The following is a 21,191-nucleotide window of genomic DNA, read 5'->3' as shown; positions in this document are numbered from 1 at the left end:
ATGGGGATACAGAAATAAACAACAAAGAGTTTTCCTTCAAAAAGCTTAGTGGAAGAGATACTTTGAAGATCTCAGCTTAAATGCCACTTCCTTGGAGATTTATTTGACTACACTATCTCAAGTAGCTTTTTCTCCCCTCAAGTAGCTTTTATTTTGTTATACTCTATCACGTTATCCTGTTCTTTTTCTAAATTTATCACAGTTTACAATTATTTTGTTTACTGTCTGTCTTTACCTTTTAGCCTAGCACAATCTGACATCCAGTGGGTTGCCAAGAAGTACTTGATTGAAACAATGAACAAAAGACACCCCACTTGTATTTACAACTTAACTTCCTTAAAGACTTATAGTTTTTGCTTTTTGTTATTATTATTAAGACAGAGTTTCCCTCTTGTTGCCCAGTCTGGAATGCAACGGTGTGATCTTGGCTCACGGTATCCTCTGCCTCTCAGGTTCAAGCAATTCTCCCGCCTCAGCCTCCCAAGCAGTTGGGATTACAGGCGCACGCCACCACACCTGGCTAACTTTGTATTTTCAGTAGAGATGGGGTTTCACCATGTTGGTCAGGCTGGCCTTGAACTCCTGACCTCAGGTGATCCACCCACCTTAGCCTCCCAAAGTGTTGGGATTACAGATGTGAGCTACCATGCCCAGCCCATTTTTGCTTTTTAGACCCAATCAATTCCCATAGACCTAGCTCCCCAAGCATTGCTCTAACCTCTGAGCTGACAGAATCCTCCTAATAAAAGCTGTGAGCTTGGTATTACATCAGCATCAACCTCTGAGCTGACAGATCCTCCTAATAAAGCTGCAAGCTTGGTATTACATTAACACCAACCTCACTGCTTTATAATTGCTTATACAGGGCTACCTCAGTCAGCACACTGTAAGCTCAGTGACAAAGAGAATCTTAAATTCCTGTTCTTGGTTGTTCCTAGAGCTTAGCTTAGCTGGCCCATGATGATTTAATAATTAATTCATTTAACAGTTACTGAAAATCTACTATGTGCCGGATAGTGTGGAAGGGATATAGTGAAAAATGCAACGGAAATATCTCTGCCCTCACAAAATTTACAATTTAATAATGTGATGCATATTAGTAAACAGGCAATTACAATACCAGATGATAAATTCTATGACAGGGCAAATGGAGCATGCCATAGCAACGTCACTGGATACAGGCTTGGGCGTCAGATTAACTTATAGGAGTAAGGGAGAATGAAAGGGAAGTGGATGTAAAGGCTTAAGCTCTGGGCTGAATGCTAATGGATGCAATATGCTAGAGCCGCCACCAAAAATATATATATATAACATTTTGATGGTACTTATTATGTGCTAAGTATTCTGAGCCCTTTATATACACTATTAATTCCATATATTAATTATACACTATTAATCACACAGATTATTAATTTGCTCAATTCTTATAGTTATCCTATGAGGTGAGTACTAATATCACCCTCACCTTACAGAGGAGGGATCAACTAAGGAAAGTTTCCAAAGTAACACAGCTAACACAGCTAGTAGGCTGCAGAGGTACAAGCTGAATCTTGGCAGTTTTAGTCCAGACTCTGTGTGGTATTGCTGTTGTTGTTTAGTCCAGAATCTCTGGTACTGTTGTTGTTTGAGACAGGGTCTCACTCTGCTGCCCAGGCTGGAACGCAATGGTGTGATCATGGCTCATTGGAGGCTTAAGCTTCCTGGGCTCAGTGATCTTCCTACCTCAGCCTCTGGAGTAGCTGGAACTACAAGTGCATGCCACCACACCCAGCTAATTTTTGTATTCTTTGTAGAGATGGGGTTTTCTACATTGCCAAGGCTGATGTCAAAGTTGGGGGCTAAAGCGATCTGCCTGCCTCAGCCTTCCAAGATGCTGGATTATAGGCATGAGCCACCACGCCTGGCCTGCATTCTTAGCCTCCACATTATATTGCTTCTGAAAAGTACTACTGATTATTTTTCTTATTGTATTTATTTCCTGTAATGAGAATTATTTACTTTTTACACGTTATGTTTTCAATAGTCACTACTAGTAATTGATAAAATAAAATTAAGTCCTTTTCAATTTCAAGATTAAGCAATGGATGACAGCTTGTAATATAACTTTAAGGGTTGACTAATTAGTACCAAATGCCTGATGAATATATTTGAAGCAATACTTAAGTATGATTTATAGTTTACTTTACCTTTTAAAACAAAAGCATCTAGTAGAAAAAGCAGGCAAAAGACTGTACGGTTACCTGCTAATGTTAAATGTATGTACGATAGTTCTACTCCTAGGCATCTACCCAAAAGACTACATATATAATTATCCGAGAGACATGCACTGCGATGTTTACAGCAGCCCTGTTTGTAACAGCTCTAAGCTGGAGGCTACCCACATGCTCATCAACAGTAGACCCAATAAATAAATAGTGTTACATACTACAACTGAATACTAACAATAATGAGAATGAATGATCTGCAACTACATGTAACACAAATGAATCTTACAAACAGAATGTTAATGAAAAAAGCCACACATACACATACACACACACATATGATTACACACATACACACACTAGTATAAAACTACAAAACTCCATTTATATTTAGTACAAAAAAACAGGCAAAGCTAATCTATGCTGTTAGAAAGCAAGAGAGTGGCTTCTTATGAAGTGGATGACTGAAAGGAAGCATCAGGGGGTTGATGGGGTTCTGGTAATGTTCTGTTCTTGACTTGGGTGGTGGTTACACAGGTGTGTACACATATGCATACTTTCTGCTCTTCACTGCAAAGTTAAATAGGAGTTGATACTATTTTTAAATGTATGGTCTACGATTTTTATAAATTTAACACAAAGAGAAATAATTACATCATCACGATCATCTAATATTTGAGTCCTAACAATGTGGCAGGTATACTACTATTTTAAAAGCTTAGGCCAGGCGCGGAGGCTCACGCCTGTAATCCCAACACTTTGGAGGCTAAGGAGGGTGGATCACCTGAGGCCAGGAGTTCAAGACCAGCCTGACCAACATGGGAAAATCCTGTCTCTACTAAAACTACAAAAATTAGCCAGGCCTGGTGGTATGCACCTGTAATCCTAGCTGCTTAAGAGGCTGAGGCAGTAGAATCGCTTGAACCTGGGAGGTGGAGGTTGCAGTGAGCCAAGATCGTGCCATTGCACTCCAGCCTGGGTGACAAGAGTGAATTTCCATCAAATAAATAAATAAATAAAAGCTTTAACTGAAAAAATCTCACAATCTTTACAAACATCCTACAGAGACAGGCACAATTGTTAGCTCCACTTTTTGAAAAGAAGTGGACCCAGTAAAGAAGCTTGGAGAGATTAAATTGTTAGAGCAAAAAATCAAACTGAAACAATTCTAACTCTAAAGGATATATTCTTAACCATCTTGCTTTATGAAATTTTCGGTGAAGGAAGAATTCAGTCAGCTATGGCAAGGTAAGAGAGACATACTGATCATAAAACTTACTCCACATAAATGTTTACCTATATTATTTTGCAAATGGAACCTCCAATTAGAAGAAACACTAGTCATATTAAAGTGTAGCAACAATAGCTTAGACAATTTGTTTCCATCACAAAACTTTTTTAATTGCAGCATATCTGTTCATGCCTAAAAATATAAATGTTGAGAGTTTCTAAAAACAAACTCTACTTTCCTAACTCAATTCTGTCCCTTAATACTTTTTATTCCAGTAATATAAAGTATGTCTTTAAGAAAACATAGAATGGCAGAAAAGTAATAAGGTTTTCTATACCACTCAACTTTCTCTACACTGTGCTAGTGGACTGTATCTGAGAACTGGCTGATGACTCACATTCACAGTACAGAGTAACCAAGTAGTTTCATGAATGGAAACAGAACACATGCATTATGTAAAGTTTTAACAAAGGTAACACAAGGGAAAAAAATTCCATAATCAGTTAAAACATTTGGTAATTTACCAACATCAAATTTACCTCTTTGGAGGGGGAAGCGGGAGATGTGAAAATTGTCATCCAATAGGACCATACAAACATAACAAAGAACAGATGGAAAGCCACAAGGTAAACAACGGTCTTTCCTGGTAAATAAAAACAAATAACAGTTCGTTGAATCCAAGTGAACACAGGAAAAAGCATTACATTAAAACACAATAATTGGGCCAGGAGGCCGAATCCAATAAACGATTAAATTAAAATGTATTGAAACATCAAATATATTAACTTTACCTGCAAGAGGAAACATCACTAGATATGAAGAAATATTCTGTTCCTATATTTAAGGATTATCAGCCTGGTTTATAAGATTAGATGAGATTTAAGATGAGATTTGGTTGTATTGAATTGCTGAAGTTAAATTTAAGCTGGAACACTTTCTTCACTCACTGTATTTCAAGTTCTCCAAAAGGTCATTTTAAATGACTTAAAATTACTGAAAACAGTATTTATTACTATGAACATTAAATCCAAGGAACTACCAACTGAAAGTAAATAAGTTACAATCACCATAAATAATGAATACATCTGAATAACCCATTCCCTGTATTGTTTAGAAAAAGTACCCTAAATTTAATTCCCCTGGTCAATACAGGCTAACAAGAAAGAATTTTGGCCATTTTGAATATCTAACACAACAGTTTCCTAAGTAGATTAATGTAACATTTCAACATTTCTATCTCCAAATATTAAGTCACTGATAAAATTTTAAGCTTTTTGTTGTATTCTATAGATTTTCTATTTGAAAGAAGCGGTAGTTTCTTTAAGAAGCAAGATTTCTTTAAAAAGCAAGAACTATCTACTGGATGCTTAAATTCTTTTTCAGTTTGTAATGCAACACCATAAACCCATTGAAGATAACAAACACGGACAAGTCTGAAATTGTACTCATTTTTAAAGTTCAGATAAAATGCTACTACTTCCACAAAGGTCTTTTCTGTTACTTTCAGAATTCATTACTCCTTCATACTGTACACTCTCCAAATAATTTGGTTACATTTCAATTAAAGCACTTATTTCAGTAAAGTTAGTTGCTTAATACTGATGAGCTAACACATGCAAAATACTTAGAAGAATGCCTGGCACACAATAAATCCTTAATAAATACCGATTATTATTACTAGTCTTATCCAGGCATTTTAATTATTTTCTCCAAAATTTGGTCCTTTTTGTGCAACCCCTGTATCAGTGGTTTTCAAGTTTAAGAAGTGACAATGTGTCTGTGACAACGTTCACTGGTCTGCACTGAAATAAAAGAAAGGCCAAGAACAATGTAATGAAGCTTTTGTAAAAGCTAACATGTATTTGGTTTGAAGTACTGTCCTTCCTTTGCCTGAGGTTTATTTTCCCTTATGTTTTTGGTTTTAAAAATGCTTGTTCTTTTCAATAAAATAATAGTAATAGTTGACAAACCCTGTTGCAACCCATCCTTTTCTTTTGAAATTGTATTGGTTCATGCCCGATCTCAGAGAACAGAAACCCCTGTCACACAGTGGACCAATGCAGAAACCCAGGCCTGAAATGACTCCTTATATTTCACAGCTAATCAGTACAAATAGTACTAATTCTAGCTCCTAAAATTTCTCTCCAAGTGAACTCTTTATCATTATTTTCACTGCCCATGCATAGTTCATAAATTGTTGCCTATATCCTTTGGATTGCTGCAAAAGCCAATTGGTCTCCTCGCTTCCAATCCATCTCAATGGTTGGTGTAAAACATGTTGCTCATAGTTTCTTTTCCCTCTTGGCTGTGAAATTCCTAAGAAATAATTACAACCTCATGACCAATGCATCTTAGTAAAACTGTGGGACTACCCAGTCACCATATTTACATGGTGATTTTTATATTTATAGGTACTCAAATCACCACTTCTATGTACTGAAAGTCAACTAGAAGGCATATAATGTATGCCTTATTTCTAACCCTCACAGTAAGTCTTCTAAGGTATCATTCCAGTTTACAGATGTAAACAATGAGGCTCAGAGAATTTAATACTTTGCCCAATGTCACTTAGTTACTAAATGATGAAGCCAGAATTCAAACCTGTATCTGTTTGACAAAAATCTATGGTTCTTTTCACTATGTCCTACCTAAAATTATAGTTTCCTCAATGTTTTAAACCATCATCTTAAACCATCTAAGCCATTATCTGATGCCAAGATAAAATCCTAACCATAACTTCCATCTATTTTCAAATGTGCTCTTTGTTTCCATTAACATTGTCATACACATTAAAAACCGGTTTCTCAAAATCTGCTTTCTCTATCCTGTCAGTTCTCTCCAGGTTGAACCCCATGGTGTACCCAAAGGACTCAATATCATTGCTTCGGCTGGGTGCGGTGGTTCATGCCTGTAATCTGAGCACTTTGGGAGGCTGAGGTGGGCGGATCACTTGAGGTCAGGAGTTCAAGACCAACCTGGCCAACATGGTAAAACTTCACCTCTACTAATACAAAAAATTAGCTAGGCATGGTAGTGCCCACTCGTAATCTCAGCTGCTTGGTCGGCTGAGGTGGGAGGATCACCTAAACCTAGGAAGCAGATGTTGCAGTTAGCTGAGATCACGCTACCGCACTCCAGCTGGGGAGACCGAGTGAGACTCCATCTCACAGAAACAGAAAAATAATTGCTTCATTTGTTTTTCCTTTGGAAAAGTGTGCAATAACTTAGTCTCCTACTGTTACGATAACACTGAGACCATTTCTCAATCCTGCAATATCTTCATTTTGTTTACTTCCTTTATAAGTATTTTTGCATAGACCCCATATTAAATCAAACTTATTATTCCTCATCTATACACTATTGTATAACTTTGAGGTAGATGGTAACCTTGAGAAACTTTAAATGTAAAAATAAAATGCTCTTCATAGTTTTAAAAACATTTAATATATTTTTAGGATATTAATTTTCTTCATGAGAACAAAACAAAATGGTTTTGCTGAAAAATACATTCTCAGTTAAAAAACAGATAAAATAAAGCTCTTAACACAGACCTAGAATATAGTAAGTACGTAAAAGATGGTGGTGTTATTAAATTATAATGAGCAAAGAATAACAGAAAACAATGCTTTTCACTAAATTCAAATCAATGTGATTATTAATAGGCAAACTTCTGGTTAAATATACATGCTATTAAACCACTGGTTACAAGTAATATAGAAAGTAAAATCTTAGTTAACTGAGAAAATTAAATCAAAGCTGAAAAAAAAACCCTGAAACCTATAATACCAAACTCGGTGTTTAAAAGTTCAAAATCATCTATAACTGAATTTAAAAACAAACAAACAACAAAAAACTGTATTGAAAGACTCTTTGAGAAACACAGTAAAAATAGCCCCAAGAGATAATGATATAAGTTAAAAGTTCTTTTATAAGAGCTTCTGAAATTTTCTTTCTGTATCTGTGCTTCCAACATACAGGGAACATTTTTGATTTATAGAAAGAAAATAAGCTGATCAAGATTGAGTCTGTTTATTCTGTTACTGAGAAATTAAATGTAAAGGTAATTTAAGATTTACATACTTAATGCCTAATCTCCAGTAACAATAATTACTATTTATTAATAATTTCTGTTCAAGTATTTTAGAAATCCTCTGGAGTTTTGTATGTCCAATTAAATTTTGTTTAAAACAGATTTATGAAATTTGCTTTCGTCTCAGTGAAATTTTGAGAAATGATTTTTCCCTCTAGGCACTATCTTTTTGACTTAGTTGTTATACAATTTACAAATTTACAGTCTGGTTATTTTACTAACTATCTGTGCATTGTAAAGTGCAATTTTAACAAATGCATAAATTAGAACCATCTATAAAATTCTGACATCATGAAAGCTGAATTGTCTCCTCAATGTAGCCAGAAGTCATATTAAAAATCTAAAAAAGTTTTGAAGAACATACGAGGCAGAAATATTTATATAAATATACACAAAGAAATTTGGGTATTAGATGCTGTACAAAATAATGGGTACTTAAATTTACACAAAAAACACCAAATGAGAATATATGGAATGTCTTGTTCTGGAAACAACCTCATTACTCCTTTTAATTACTAAAATTTGAAGATAGAGATTTTATTTTTAAAAAACAAAAACACACGTCTTCATCACTAAATGAAATGTTCCAATTAAAATATCATTAATCGTTTAACTTAAATTGAAACGAAAAGTGCCTTACCATTTTCTTCATTTCCAAAGATAGTAACTAGAACAGAAGAAAAAATAGTGAATAAATATAACATTTATTTAAAATTTTGTATGTAAGTTTTATTTCAGGTTGAATATTCATCTTAATATTATTTTCAGGAAAATAAAATTTAGTTATAAATCGTACACACTAATGCAAAGTCAAAATTGCACTAAAAAACTCCAAAAACATTAAAATACTAAAATTAAAATTCTTTATCATTAACATTATAGTCACACTAAATGTTTTCAGAACTTTAAGTATATCAACATGGTTATAGCTGCAATGTTTTCTTTAGCTCTTTCCTTAATGACAACCGCAGAATGAACAGAACTATACTCTATGGCCCTCATAACTTATTATTCAGTCTGTGATGTACCCCTATCAACCTCTGTGAAATCTATACTCAAGACAAATGCATTTTTCTAAATAAACAAGTAGAGGAACTTACCCTGTTAATTGTTAGAGTGCTTTTTCTCTGAATAATTAGATACTGAAGAAGTCAAACCAAGCACAGAAAACGTAATTCAGTGTCTACCTCTCTTACATCTTCTTCCATCTTGTTTGTATTAATACTGTGATGCACACAGCCAACAACCACTTCAGTCTACCAAGCCTGCAACCCTGGGAACTGCTATTTACTCTTTCTTTCTTTCTTTTTTTTTTTTTTTTTTTGAGACGGAGTTTCGCTCTTGTTACCCAGGCTGGAGGGCAATGGCGTGATCTCGGCTCACCGCAACCTCTGCCTCCTGGGTTCAAGCAATTCTCCTGCCTCAGCCTCCCGAGTAGCGGGGACTACAGGTGTGCACCACCATGCCCAGCTAATTTTTGTATTTTTAGTAGAGACGGGGTTTCACCTTGTTGACCAGGATGGTCTCGATCTCTTGAACTCGTGATCCACCCGCCTTGGCCTCCCAAAGTGCTGGGATTATAGGCGTGAGCTACCACGCCCGGCCTACTCTTTCTTTCTGGATAGTCCAATGGCCTGTTGGTTTTGGACTAGCTTTTGGTCTAGGTCCTGTTGGTTTTACTAAGTCTCTTTATAATGTCACCTCTTTTTCAATCCCTCCGCACTGCCTTACTCAAATGCAACAGATTAAGGCATCTTCCTAATACCAGTTTAACACACCCCCACCACCAGCAAATCTGATGAATACCCTTCAGTACCTGTGAGTCACTTTCAGAATGAAGTCCAAAAGCTTCAGGGTAGCAAACAATATAAGCCCTCTGTCATCTACAATCTATCTACCTTTCTAGTTTCTTCCTTTTTTTTTTTGAGACAGGGTCTTGCTCTGTCACCCAGCCTGAGTGCAGTGGCTCAATATTGGCTCACTACAACCTCCACCTCCCAGGTTCAAGTGATTCTTCTGCCTCAGCCTCCCAAGTAGCTGGGATTACAGGTGTGAGCCACCATGCCCGGCTAATTTTTGTATTTTTAGTAGACATGGGTTTTTACCATGTTGGCCAGGCTGGTCTCCAACTCCTGACTTCAAGTGAATCCGCTCGCCTCAGCCTCCCAAAGTGCTGGGATTACAGGTGTGAGCCACCGCACCGGGCCCTCTGTAGTTTCTTCTGTCATTTGCCTGTATTTCTGGTCTAATTATTGTAAACAAATTGCAGTTTCCCAAATGCATCAAGCTGTTTCATATTTGCCATGTCCCTTCTCTATGCATCCTTCAAGGCCCAGTTTGAATACTAGCTTCTTTGTAAAGCCTTCCTGAGTCCATTTTTAGGCAGAGTAGAGCATTCCTTTATACACTACTTCTCACTCTTCCATCTATACCACTGCCATCTCATATTTCTTTTTTTTTTTTCAATTACTTGTCAATATGTCTGTCTCACACCTTACTGAACTAAGTGCTCCTTGAAGTGTGGAATCATGTCTTAGAATAGTAACAACCCTGCAAGTTATCCTTAGATCCATTTTATAGATAAGTAAACTAAGGCTCAAAATAATTAAATGACCTTCCTAAGCTCACAGAGCTAATATATGTAGTATAAATGGTATCTAACTAAAAGTCTGTTCAGACTACTGGTAAAGACCAAAGCTTGATGACATACTGCGTTATCACCCTTTTCCAAGTAGAGAATCCCAATTTAAAATCACATCTAGCTAACAGTTTCCAGTGGTTGTCTCTTCCAGCTTCTCACTAAGATATTCATGCTATTACAAGGAACAATAATTTGTTCCACATAAAAACAAAGCTAGGCCTGGTATGGTGGCTCACGCCTGTAATATCAGCACTTTGGGAGGCTGAGATGGGCAGATCACTTGAGGGCAGAAGTTTGAGACCAGCCTGGCCAACATGGTGAAATGGTGTCGCTACTAAAAATACAAAAATTAGCCAGGTGTGATGGCAAGCATCTGTAGTCCCAGCTACCTGAAAGGCTGAGGCAGGAGAATCATCTGAACCCAGGAAGCAGAGGTTCCAGTGAGCCAAGATTGCACCACTGCACTCCAGCCTGGACAACAGAGCTAGACTCTGTCTCAAAAAAACAAAACAAAAACAAAAACAAAACACCCAAAAGATCCACCAAAGCAACAATGGCTAGAATCGCTTCTTCACAGAGGACTTTCCTGACCACAGAATGAATGGGTTAAATAAATCTTGGTATATATTCCCACAACACTTTATACTTTCCTTTTCATAACACCCCTAACACTTGTAATTACTGCTTTGCAGTTCATAGTTCCTTCTAGGATTTTTTCCTGGAGGTAGGGGACACGACTTTTTCACCAGCATCCAGAACAGTATATGGCATGGAACAAGCTCTCAGTATTTGCTAATGGCACCTCTAACTTGGCACCTTTAACTACAGAGATAAAGACATGGCTGGGAACAGCAATCTGCAGAACATCTCACAGGGAGACAAGCCTATTCCATTTTATAGAGATCTCAAAATACATTTTTAAAAAATTATTTTGATGACAAAACCAAGTTTACAAAAACTATTAGGCATACTAAATTTTTATACATGACTTTTAAAACGTAAGAAATGTCATATTTCATTCTTGTCAATGACACTGTAACACTGTATAATCTCATTTAGAGACAACATTAATTTATGGTTCTTTGTGAACATGAGGGCTGGCCATGTCCATTCTTCACTTCGTTACCCCTTTTTCTTGCCCGTCTCCCACTTACTGAGACTGAAAATGTCAGATACTCACTTTACCAGTATACTTGTATCTACTATGGCTATGGAATCCAGTTACTGCAAATGGGTACATAGTGAGGGAAGAAAAAGCTGTCACTAGGAAAAAAAATTTTTGACTTTCTTATCAAGTGAGAAGCATGTGAGAAATAAGCTCTATTATTTCCTTTATTCTGTCTTTGCTTTGGATCCTTGTAATGTGAATACAGATGTGCAGTCTGAATGTATAACTGTCAACTTTCAACCTTGACAGGACAGTTATATGCTGAGTCTAGAATTCTGAGTTGACAGTTCTTTCCGTTCAGCACTTTAAAAATACGCTACTTCCTTCTAAATTCCATGGTTTCTGATGACAAATCTGCTGTCTTTCCCCAATAGGTAAGGTGTCCTCACTGTTGTCAAGATTTTGTATTTAGGCCGGGCGCAGTGGCTCAAGCCTGTAATCCCAGCACTTTGGGAGGCCGAGGCGGGTGGATCACGAGGTCAAGAGATCGAGACCATCCTGGTCAACGTGGTGAAACCCCGTCTCTACTAAAAATACAAAAAATTAGCTGGGCATGGTGGCGCGTGCCTGTAATCCCAGCTACTCAGGAGGCTGAGGCAGGAGAATTGCCTGAACCCAGGAGGCGGAGGTTGCGGTGAGCCGAGATCGTGCCATTGCACTCCAGCCTGGGTAACAAGAGTGAAACTCCGTCCCAAAAAAAAAAAAAAAAAAAAAAAAAAAAAAAAAAAAAAAAATTTTTTATGTTTTTGTATTTAGTTGTCAGAAATTTATAATGTAGGTTGGAATGGATTTCTTTGGGTTTTCCTGTTTAGAATGTGCTGAACTTCTTGGGTTCTTCTTGAATATGTCCTTTGCCAAGTTGGGGGATTTTAAGCTATCATTTCTTTGAATACCTTTTCAACCATATCATCTTTCTTCTCCCCTGGAACTCTGATGGTACAAATATTAAAACTTCTAAAAACAGTCCCACAAGTCCCTGATAATTTGTTCATTTTTATTTTTCAGTACATTTTCTCTGTTGTTCAGATTGGGTAATTTCTAATGTTTTATCTTCAAGTTCATTCATTTTTCTTCTGCCCTCTCCATTCTGCTGTTCAGTATACTTATTAAATTTTTGACTATTATATTTTTTATTTTATTATTTATTTATTTATTAAATTTAATTAATTAATTAATTAATTTTAAAGATGGGGTTTTACCATGATGGCCAGGCTGGTTTTGAATTCCTGACCTCAGGTGATCCACCCACCTCGGCCTCCCAAAGTGCTAGGACTACAGGTGAGCCACTGCGCCCAGCAAATTTTGGCTATTGTATTTTGTTTAAAAATCTCCATCTGGTTCTTTATACCTTCTATTTCTTTGTTGAGAATTCTATTTTTTCACGTTTCAATTGCAAGCTGAATCACTTTAAAGATTGCTGCATTAAAATCCTTGTCAGGTAATTTCAACATCTTTTTGGTTTTAGCATCTATTGTCTTTTCTCATTTAAATTAGTTTTCCTGGTTCTTGGTAGGATGGATGATTTTCAATTGTATCCTGAACGTTTTAGTATTACGCTGAGACTCTAGATCTTATTTCAATTTGTCTTTGCAGGCCTCCTTTGGCTCCTTGCAGTGAGAGACGTGGGAGTACCACCTTGTTGCCATCAGGTGGGAGTATAAGTCCTGGTTCCCCACTAGGCTTCTGCGGAGATATCTTGGCTGGGAAGGGTAGAGGTGCCTCCTAAGTGCTTCCCACATAGCCACCATTGACACCATGAGGAGAGGGAACCTGTTACTGTTTGGGGTGGAGGAATGGAAGGGACACATCATTACTGCCCAATGGGAATAAAAATCTAGACTCCTGACTAGGCCTTCACGTTTTCTGATAATATCCCAGCAGGAATGTTGGGGAAGAGACACAGGAGGGGGAGTCTTGTTACAGCTGGGCAATGGGGGTAAGTTTTAAGCTCAATACTCAATCTTTGCTGGTGAGAATGGGGAGCATAGCTTGTCTATTGTTTTTTGCTATTGTCTACAAGTTTTCTGTCTTGCTAGGTTGTCCCTTTCCTAGTCTGACTAATGAAAATGGTCTTTTCTAGGGTTTGTTTTGGTCTGTACTCATTGGTGTTTCCGGATTGCCAGCTTCTCTAGCACCTATCTGGAATACACTAAGAAAAAAAAAATCTAGGGAACATATCACTACGTTAATCCTTAAGTCAGGTCCCTAAGCGGATCTGGCTTCTTCTTGCTACCTTTCAGAGTCTTCTCAGGTTTGTTTTCTATAAATTATCCAGGGTTTTTAGTTGTACTTAGTAAGAAAAGGAAAGAGTCTTTATTTCATCTTATCTCAGAACTGGAGGTCCCCGTTTGTCCTTTTACTGCTGAATAGCATTTGCTTATATGGAGGTACAACTTGTTTATCCATTAATCAGTTCACAGACATTTGAGTGATTTCACCTTTTTCTCCATTATGATTACTTGTGTATTCACCAAGCCTTTGGGTGGACATAATATTTATGTGTTATCACTTTCACGCTGCTGATAAAGACACTCAAGACTGGGAAGAAAAAGAGGTTTAATTGGACTTATAGTTCTACATGGCTGGGGAGGCCTCAGAATCATGGTGGGAGGCAAAAGGCAATTCTTACATGGTGGCGGCAAGAGAAAATGAGGAGGATGCAAAAGCCGAAACCCCTGATGAAAGCATCAGATTTTGTGAGATTTATTCACTACCACAAGAACAGTATGGGAGAAACCACCCCTACCATTCAAATTATCTTCCACTGGGTCCCTCCCACAACACATGGGAATACAATTCAAGATGAGATTTGGGTGGGGACACAGCCAAACCATATCAATTTTCATTACTTGAATGAATATCTAAAAATGAGATTGCTGGGTATAATGTTAAATATGTGCTTAGCTTTATCAAGAACAGCCAAACTGTTTTCAAAGTGGCTATATTGTTAGGCAATTACAATGGATCAGAGTTACAGTTGCTCCACATTCTCACCAATACTTAGAGCTGACAGTTTTTAAAGTTTAGCTGTTCTAAAATGTATACAGTGGTATCTTCATTGTACTTTTCTAATAACTAATGATGTACAGCATCTTTCCATGTGTTTACTAACAATCACTATCCCTTATCTGTGAAGTTATATGTTCAATTGGTATCCCCCCTTTTAACTGTTTTGCTTATTGAGTAATGAGTTCTTTACATATTCTGGATATAAATCTTGATATATGTGTGCAAATATATTCTCCTAGTCAGTAACTTGCCTATTTATATTTTTAAGTGTCTCTGGAAGAGCACATCTTAATTTTGATAAAGTCTTAATTTATCAATTTTTTTCTTTTATCATTCATGTCTGTGAAATTTTTGCCAGCCTACGAAACTCACAGTTTCTCATATCTAGAACTCAAAACTTCTACACGTTTTATAGGTTTTACATTTAGGTCTGTAACATATTTCATTTTCATTTCATTTCATATTTTATGATTTTTAGAGATAGAGTCTTGCTCTCATTTCATTTCATATTTTATTATTTTTGAGACAGAGTCTCGCTCTGTTGTCCAGGCTGGAGTGCAGTGGTGTAATCTCAGCTCAATGCAACTGCCGCCTCTTGGGTTCAAGCAATTCTCCTGCCTCAGTCTCCCGAGTAACTGGGACTACAGGCAAGCACTACCATGCCCCACTAATTTTTTGGTATTTTTAGTAGAAATAGGGGTTTCACCATGTTGGCTAGGCTGGTCTTGAACTCCTGACCTCAGCTGATCTGCCCACCTTGGCCTCCCAAACTGGTGGGGTTACAGGTGTGACCCACCATGCCTGGACACATAATCCATTTTATTTGTTTTTTTAATATTTTTTTTTTAAAAAAAGAAAAATAATTTAAGATGGGATTACAGGCATGTACCACCATGCTTGGCTAATTTGGTATTTTTAGTAGAGACGGGGTTTTGCTGTGTTGGACAGGCTGGTTTTGAACTCCTGACCTCAAGTGATCCACCTGCCTCGGCCTCCCAAGGTGCTAGGATTACAGCCTCCCAAAGTGTTGGGATTATAGGTGTGAGCCGCCATGCCAGCCCATGTAATCCATTTTAAAAGTTGATACTTTGTATATGATACGGATAAAGGCTGAGGTTAATTTTTTTTTTTACATATGAATGGGGAATAGTTGTTGTTCTGGGACAGAGTTTCACTCTTATTTCCCAGGCTGGAGTGTAATGGTGCAATCTAAGCTCACCACAACCTCTGCCTCCTGGGTTCAAGCGATTCTCCTGCCTTAGCCTCCCGAGTAGCTGGGATTATAAGCGCCTGCCATTACGTCTGCCTAATTTTTGTATTTTATTTTAGTATAGACAGGGTTTCACTGTTGGCAAGACTGGTCTTCAACTCCTGACCTCATGATCTGCCCATCCCAGCCTCCCAAAGTGCTGGGGTGAGCCACAGCACCCAGCCACGGGAATAGTTCTTATAGTGTTAGTTGAAATAACTATTTGTTCTTCATAGAATTAACTTGGGAATTTTTTTGATCAACTGACGATATGTGTAAGGGTTTCTTTCTGAACTCTATTTTGTTCCACTTATCTATATATCCATTCTTACTCACATACTATGCTGTCTTGATTACAGATAGCTTTTAGTAAATCTTGCAATCAGATAGTATGAGCCTTCCAACTTATTATTTTTCAAAAGTATTTTAACTATTTTAGGTTTGTATTTCCATATAAATATTTATTTACTTATTTTTATCTTTTTTAGAGGAAGGATTTTGCTGAATTGCCCAGGCTATTCTCAAACTCCTGGGCTCAAGCAATCTTTCTGTCTCAGCCTCCCAAGTAGCTAGGACTATAGGCTTCCTGAGTAGCTAGACAGTTTTCATGCCATTATGTCTGATCCATATAAATTTTAAACTCATCTTACTGATTACCTTTAAAAAAAAATGCACACATACAAAAAAACTGCCTGGATTTTGTCTTTTTTTTTTTTCTTTTGGCAGATCCAGTGCTGGCTGATGCCTGGATTTTGATTGGCTGACCTTACAGATCAATTTAGGGAGAAATAATGTCTTTAGAATATTGTCTTACAGCCCATGACCATGACATATCTCTCCATTTTAGATTTTCCCTATCACACAGAACCTTGCACATATTTTGTTAGATTTGTCCCTAAAATATTTCATGTTTTTGATGCTATTATAAACAGCACTTCTAAAAATTTCAATTTTAATTACTCATTGCTGTAGAATATTATTTAGAAATATGTTTTAGTTTTATTTATTGACCTTGTATGCTGGCTAAATTAACTTTTCAGTTCTAGTATCTTGTTTGCAGATTCTCTGGGATTTCTACTTAAATGACTGGTAATCAACAGGGTTTGTTTTCCTTTACTGCCTATGTGCATGTGTGTGTCTCTGTGTGTGTATGGGTGTGCCTTCCATTTTAAAAGGGAAATGAAATGCCTGATAAGTTTATACTGATACTTCCAATTAAAAAATAAAGTCTACAGGATTTTTTTTTTTTTTTTTTTTTGAGATAAGAGTTTCGCTCATTACCCAGGCTGGAGTGCAGTAGCGAAATCTCGGCTCACTGCAACCTCTGCCTCCCAGGTTTGATCGATTCTCCTGCTTCAGCGTCCGGAGTAGCTGGGATTACAGGCACGCCCCACCACACCCAGCTATTTGTTTGTATTTTTAGTAGAGACAGGGTTTCTCCTAGTTGGTCGGGCTGATCTGGAACCCCTGACCTCAGGTGATCTGCCCGCCTGGGCCTCCCAAAGTGCTGGGATTACAGGGTTTTTACTTACATCTTCTATCTTATATTTGTATCTCCCTTTCCCTTTTTCCATTGAGAATTCTAGTTCTCAAGGACACAAGGGAGGAAGAATTAGAATATCCCATGTTGCCCATTCAATAATATGGAGATAATGACACCAATAACAACACTGCCAGTAATATGATTATTTAAAAGTTTGAATAATTTTTTTAACATATTCTCTATATTCTCTCTCCATTCTCTAACAGTTGTGCTGTATCTACATTGTCAAAGTATATAGTATAAACATTACAAACATTATTTATTCCTCATTTAGTTTTAGTCTTGGGTCTACAAGAAAATAAATACTTAATGTTCTATTAGAGTTTAATTTGTATCTCTGCAATTTAAATGTTTGAAGCTCATTCTCTTTCTCTAGCAAACTAGTTTTGCTACAGATACTGTTCATGTTCCATCTTTATGCAGTGATTTGGAGTGACTCAAAAATAATGCACTATTACCATCATCTTCCAATAATCCATATGATGATGACTTTTTGAAGAGATTGGGCCAGATGTCTTGTGAAATGTCCTACAAATTCTGGAAATCACTACCTATTAGAACCCAGAGACATACTTTTTTTTTTTTTTAAGCATTGTACAATATTCCATTGTGTGGGTATTCCAGTTACTAATCAGCCTTCTATTGACGGGTGTCTGTGTTGTCTACAATTCTTTGCTACTACAATGTTGTAATAAATAACCTTGTGCATGTGTTGTTTATTTGTGGAAGTTTATCTTCAGTGTAGATTCCTAATAGTGGGATTAGTGAACCAAAAGTAAATCTGTCCACCATGTCTTTAGCTTTTTGCAAACACCTTTTTATAGGGGTTGTACCATTTTATACTTCTACCAGTAATGAATGAGACTGACTGTTTCTCTGCAGTCTACTCAATGAAGTTTTCAAACTTTTGTATGGCAGGGTTAATTTTACTTCGTATTTACCTTATAAATGAGAGTCAGTTATCTTTTCCTATGTTTATGTGTCATTTTCATTTTTTTTCCTGTGAAACATCTGCTTATGTTATTTATCTGTTTTTTTTTTTCTTCTCTCTATTGGGCTTGGTGATTCTGAGATATTGTTAGAGGCTTTTTTCACTCCCCTCTTAGAAGATCATCCACCCATGTTTTCTTCCAGTGCTTGAATGTTTCCATTTTTTATATTCATACTTGGTCCCTATTGAAATGACCAATTCCAGGGGCAGAAAAAGTATCAAACAAGGCTGAAATATGTTGTGGTGTCAGAAAGAAAGGAAGTACTAAAAAAATGATGAGGACACATCAAAGCACACAGAAATCAGATGGAAGGGGCTCCTACTGGTCAAATCTGGGACAAACTGGACTATAAAATGAATGTTAGATTATAACCCACAAAACAGAATTTGCTGGTATACACTGATATACATGAGTGGATCAATAAACAAGTAAGAGAAGGATAAGCTCTTCCATACAGTAGAATTCTAACTAGTAAATGTAGAAGAAATCATAGAATTAGAAAACCACCATTTGGCAACCCGTACAGTAATAGCAATTTCAAGCATGAATTCTAAATAGATGCTAAAAGCAGCAAGTGAAAGTAATAACAAACAGATTATTCACAGGGTTTCAAAATGTCTCCCAATAAGAAATGACTAAGGTTGGGTTCTCTGGACTCAGATGCTGAGACAGAGTTTAGGATGCAATATAGTTACTAGGGACCAGCATATGTAAAAGGAAGCGGGAAGAGGCATAATTGGGCTGAGGGAGCAATCTCACTGCAATGCAGGCCTTGCCTCAGCAACTGGCAGGGAGCTCTGAAGTGGGCAGTCCCACCCCACCTCACTAAGGCATTGTGTACGAGCTGTACACAGGAAGAGTGTGACCTTGGGTGATATGAGTTATGCTGAAAGTGCTGGAAGCTATCTGCTGACTACACTGACCAAAATTGAGCAATAAGCCCTTCCTCAAAAAGAAATCCGTGTGATGTGGTGGTCTAATAGAATACTAATTACAAAGAAAAACTGTACCTTTATAGAATGGAGAAACACAGCACACACCACCTTAGGTGTTGATCAACATTAACAGTCCCCAAAATGTTATAATCAATGACACAGCATTACTTCTGTGACATTCTTGCTGAAAATACATATAGGCACATCTCACCTCATAAGGTGCTTCAACTTACTGTGCTTTGCAGACATTATGTTTTTTACAAATTGAAGGAGTGGCAACCCTGCAATAAGCACATCTATCTGTGCTATTTTTCCAACAGCATGTTCTTTACTTTGTGTCTCTGTTTCACATTTTGCTAATTCTCACAATATTTCAAACTTTTTCATTATCATAATATCTGCTCTGGTGCTCTGTGATCAGTGTTCTGTGAGGTTACTATTGTAACTGTTTTGGAGTACCACAAACTGCATCCATATAAGATGGAAAACATAATAAATGTGGTGTTTCTACCATTCCACTGAGCAGACATTTCTCTATCTCTCTCCCTCTCCTTGGGCCTCCCTATTCCCTGAGATACAACACTGTAAGTAAGCCAATTAAAAATCTTACAATGGCCTCTAAGTGTTCAAGTGAAGGGAAGAGTCACACATCTGTCATTTTAAACCAACAGCTAGAAATGACTAAGCTTAGTGAGGAAGAAATGTTAAAAACCAAGACAGGCTAAAAGCTAGGCCTCTTGGGCCAAAGTTAGCCAAGTTGTGAATGCCAAGGAAAAGTTATTGAAGAAAATTAAAAGTACTACTCCAGTGCATAGATGATAAGGAAGTACGACAAGGCTGATATGAAAAAGTTTAAGTGTTCTAGACAGAAGGTCAAACCAGTAACAACTGGTTTGGCCCTTAAGCCAAAGCCTAATTCAGAGCAAAGTCCTAACTCTTAATTTTGTGAAGGCCGAGAGAGATGAGAAAGCTGCAGACTAAAAGCCTGAAGCTAGCAGAAGCTGGTTTATGAGGTTTAAGGAAATAAGCCATCTCCATAACAAAAGTGCAGGGTTAAGCAGCAAGTGTTGATATGAAAGCTGCAGCAAGTTATCCAGAAGATCTAGCTGAGATACATGATGAAGGTAGCTATATTAGTGCATTTTCACATTGTGAGATTTGAATGGGGACACAGCCACACCACATCAGTGGCTACACTAAATAACAGATGCTTGCTGTATATGAAACAGCCTTTAATTGGAAAAAGAGGTCACCTAGGACTTTCCTAGCCAGAAAGAAGTCAATGCCTAGCTTCAAAGAATAGGCAGACTCTTCTCAGGGGCTAACATAGCTGGAGACTTTAAGTTGAAGCCAATGCTTATTTATCATTCCAAAAACCCTATGGCTCTGAAGAATTATGCTAAACCCACTCTGCCTAGGCTTTAGAAACGAACCAACAAAACCTGGGTGACAGCACATCTGTTTACAGCATGCTTTATTGAGTACTTTAAACTCACTGTTGAGACCTACTGCTCAGAAAGAAGATTCCTTTCAAAATATCACTGCTCATTGAAAATGCACCTTGTCACCCAAGGGCTCTGACGAAGATATACAAGGAGATTTATGTTGTTTTCATGCCTGCTAACACATCTATTCTGCAGCCCATGGATCAAGGAGTCATTTCAATTTTCAAGTCTTATTATTTAAGAAATACATTTCATAAGGCTATAGATGCCACAGTCTATGATGCATCTAGGCAAAGTACATTGATCACCTTCTGGAAAGGATTCATCATTTCTACATGCCATTAAGAACATTGTTTTTCATGGGAGGAGATCAAAATATCAACACTAACAGGAGTTTGGAAGAAGCTGATTCCAGTCTAAGATCATGGATGACATTGAACAGTTCAAGACTTCAGTGCAGGAAGGGACTACAGATGTGGTGGAAACAGCAAGAGAACTAGAATAAGAAACAGCCTGGCTGGGTGTGGTGGCTCACGCCTGTTATCTCAGCACTTGGGGAGGCTGAGGCAGGTGGATCACGCGGTCAGGAGTTCGAGATCAGCCTGACCAATGTGGTGAAACCCCATCTCTACTAAAAATATAAAAATTAGCCAGGTGTGGTGGCACATGTCTGTAATCCTAGCT

At 37.4% G+C, this 21,191-nt stretch overlaps 1 protein-coding gene across 18 annotated transcripts in view; it reads right to left on the bottom strand.

Annotated features, from left to right (window-relative positions):
- Positions 1 to 21,191, bottom strand: part of ZDHHC20 (zinc finger DHHC-type palmitoyltransferase 20) — an 84,693-nt gene that overhangs the window by 36,534 nt on the left and 26,968 nt on the right. For all 18 annotated transcript variants that reach the window (XR_004263404.1, XR_004263402.1, XR_004263403.1 and 15 more), the window contains exons 2-3: positions 8,166 to 8,192; positions 3,975 to 4,078 (exon numbers count right to left, since the gene is read on the bottom strand). Coding sequence is in view for 11 of the 18 variants with exons in the window: in XM_032260102.1 (XP_032115993.1) it covers positions 3,975 to 4,078; positions 8,166 to 8,192 (131 nt within the window). In the remaining 7 variants the exon portion in view is untranslated. The remainder of the gene's footprint in view (positions 1 to 3,974; positions 4,079 to 8,165; positions 8,193 to 21,191) is intronic.

The sequence above is a fragment of the Sapajus apella genome, unplaced genomic scaffold, assembly GCF_009761245.1.
Source record: "Sapajus apella isolate SASKATOON/1434 unplaced genomic scaffold, GSC_monkey_1.0 scaffold114, whole genome shotgun sequence".
Classification (NCBI taxonomy): domain Eukaryota; kingdom Metazoa; phylum Chordata; class Mammalia; order Primates; family Cebidae; genus Sapajus; species Sapajus apella.
Note: the sequence above shows the minus strand (reverse complement) of the source record. Positions and strands in the feature narration are given on the sequence as shown.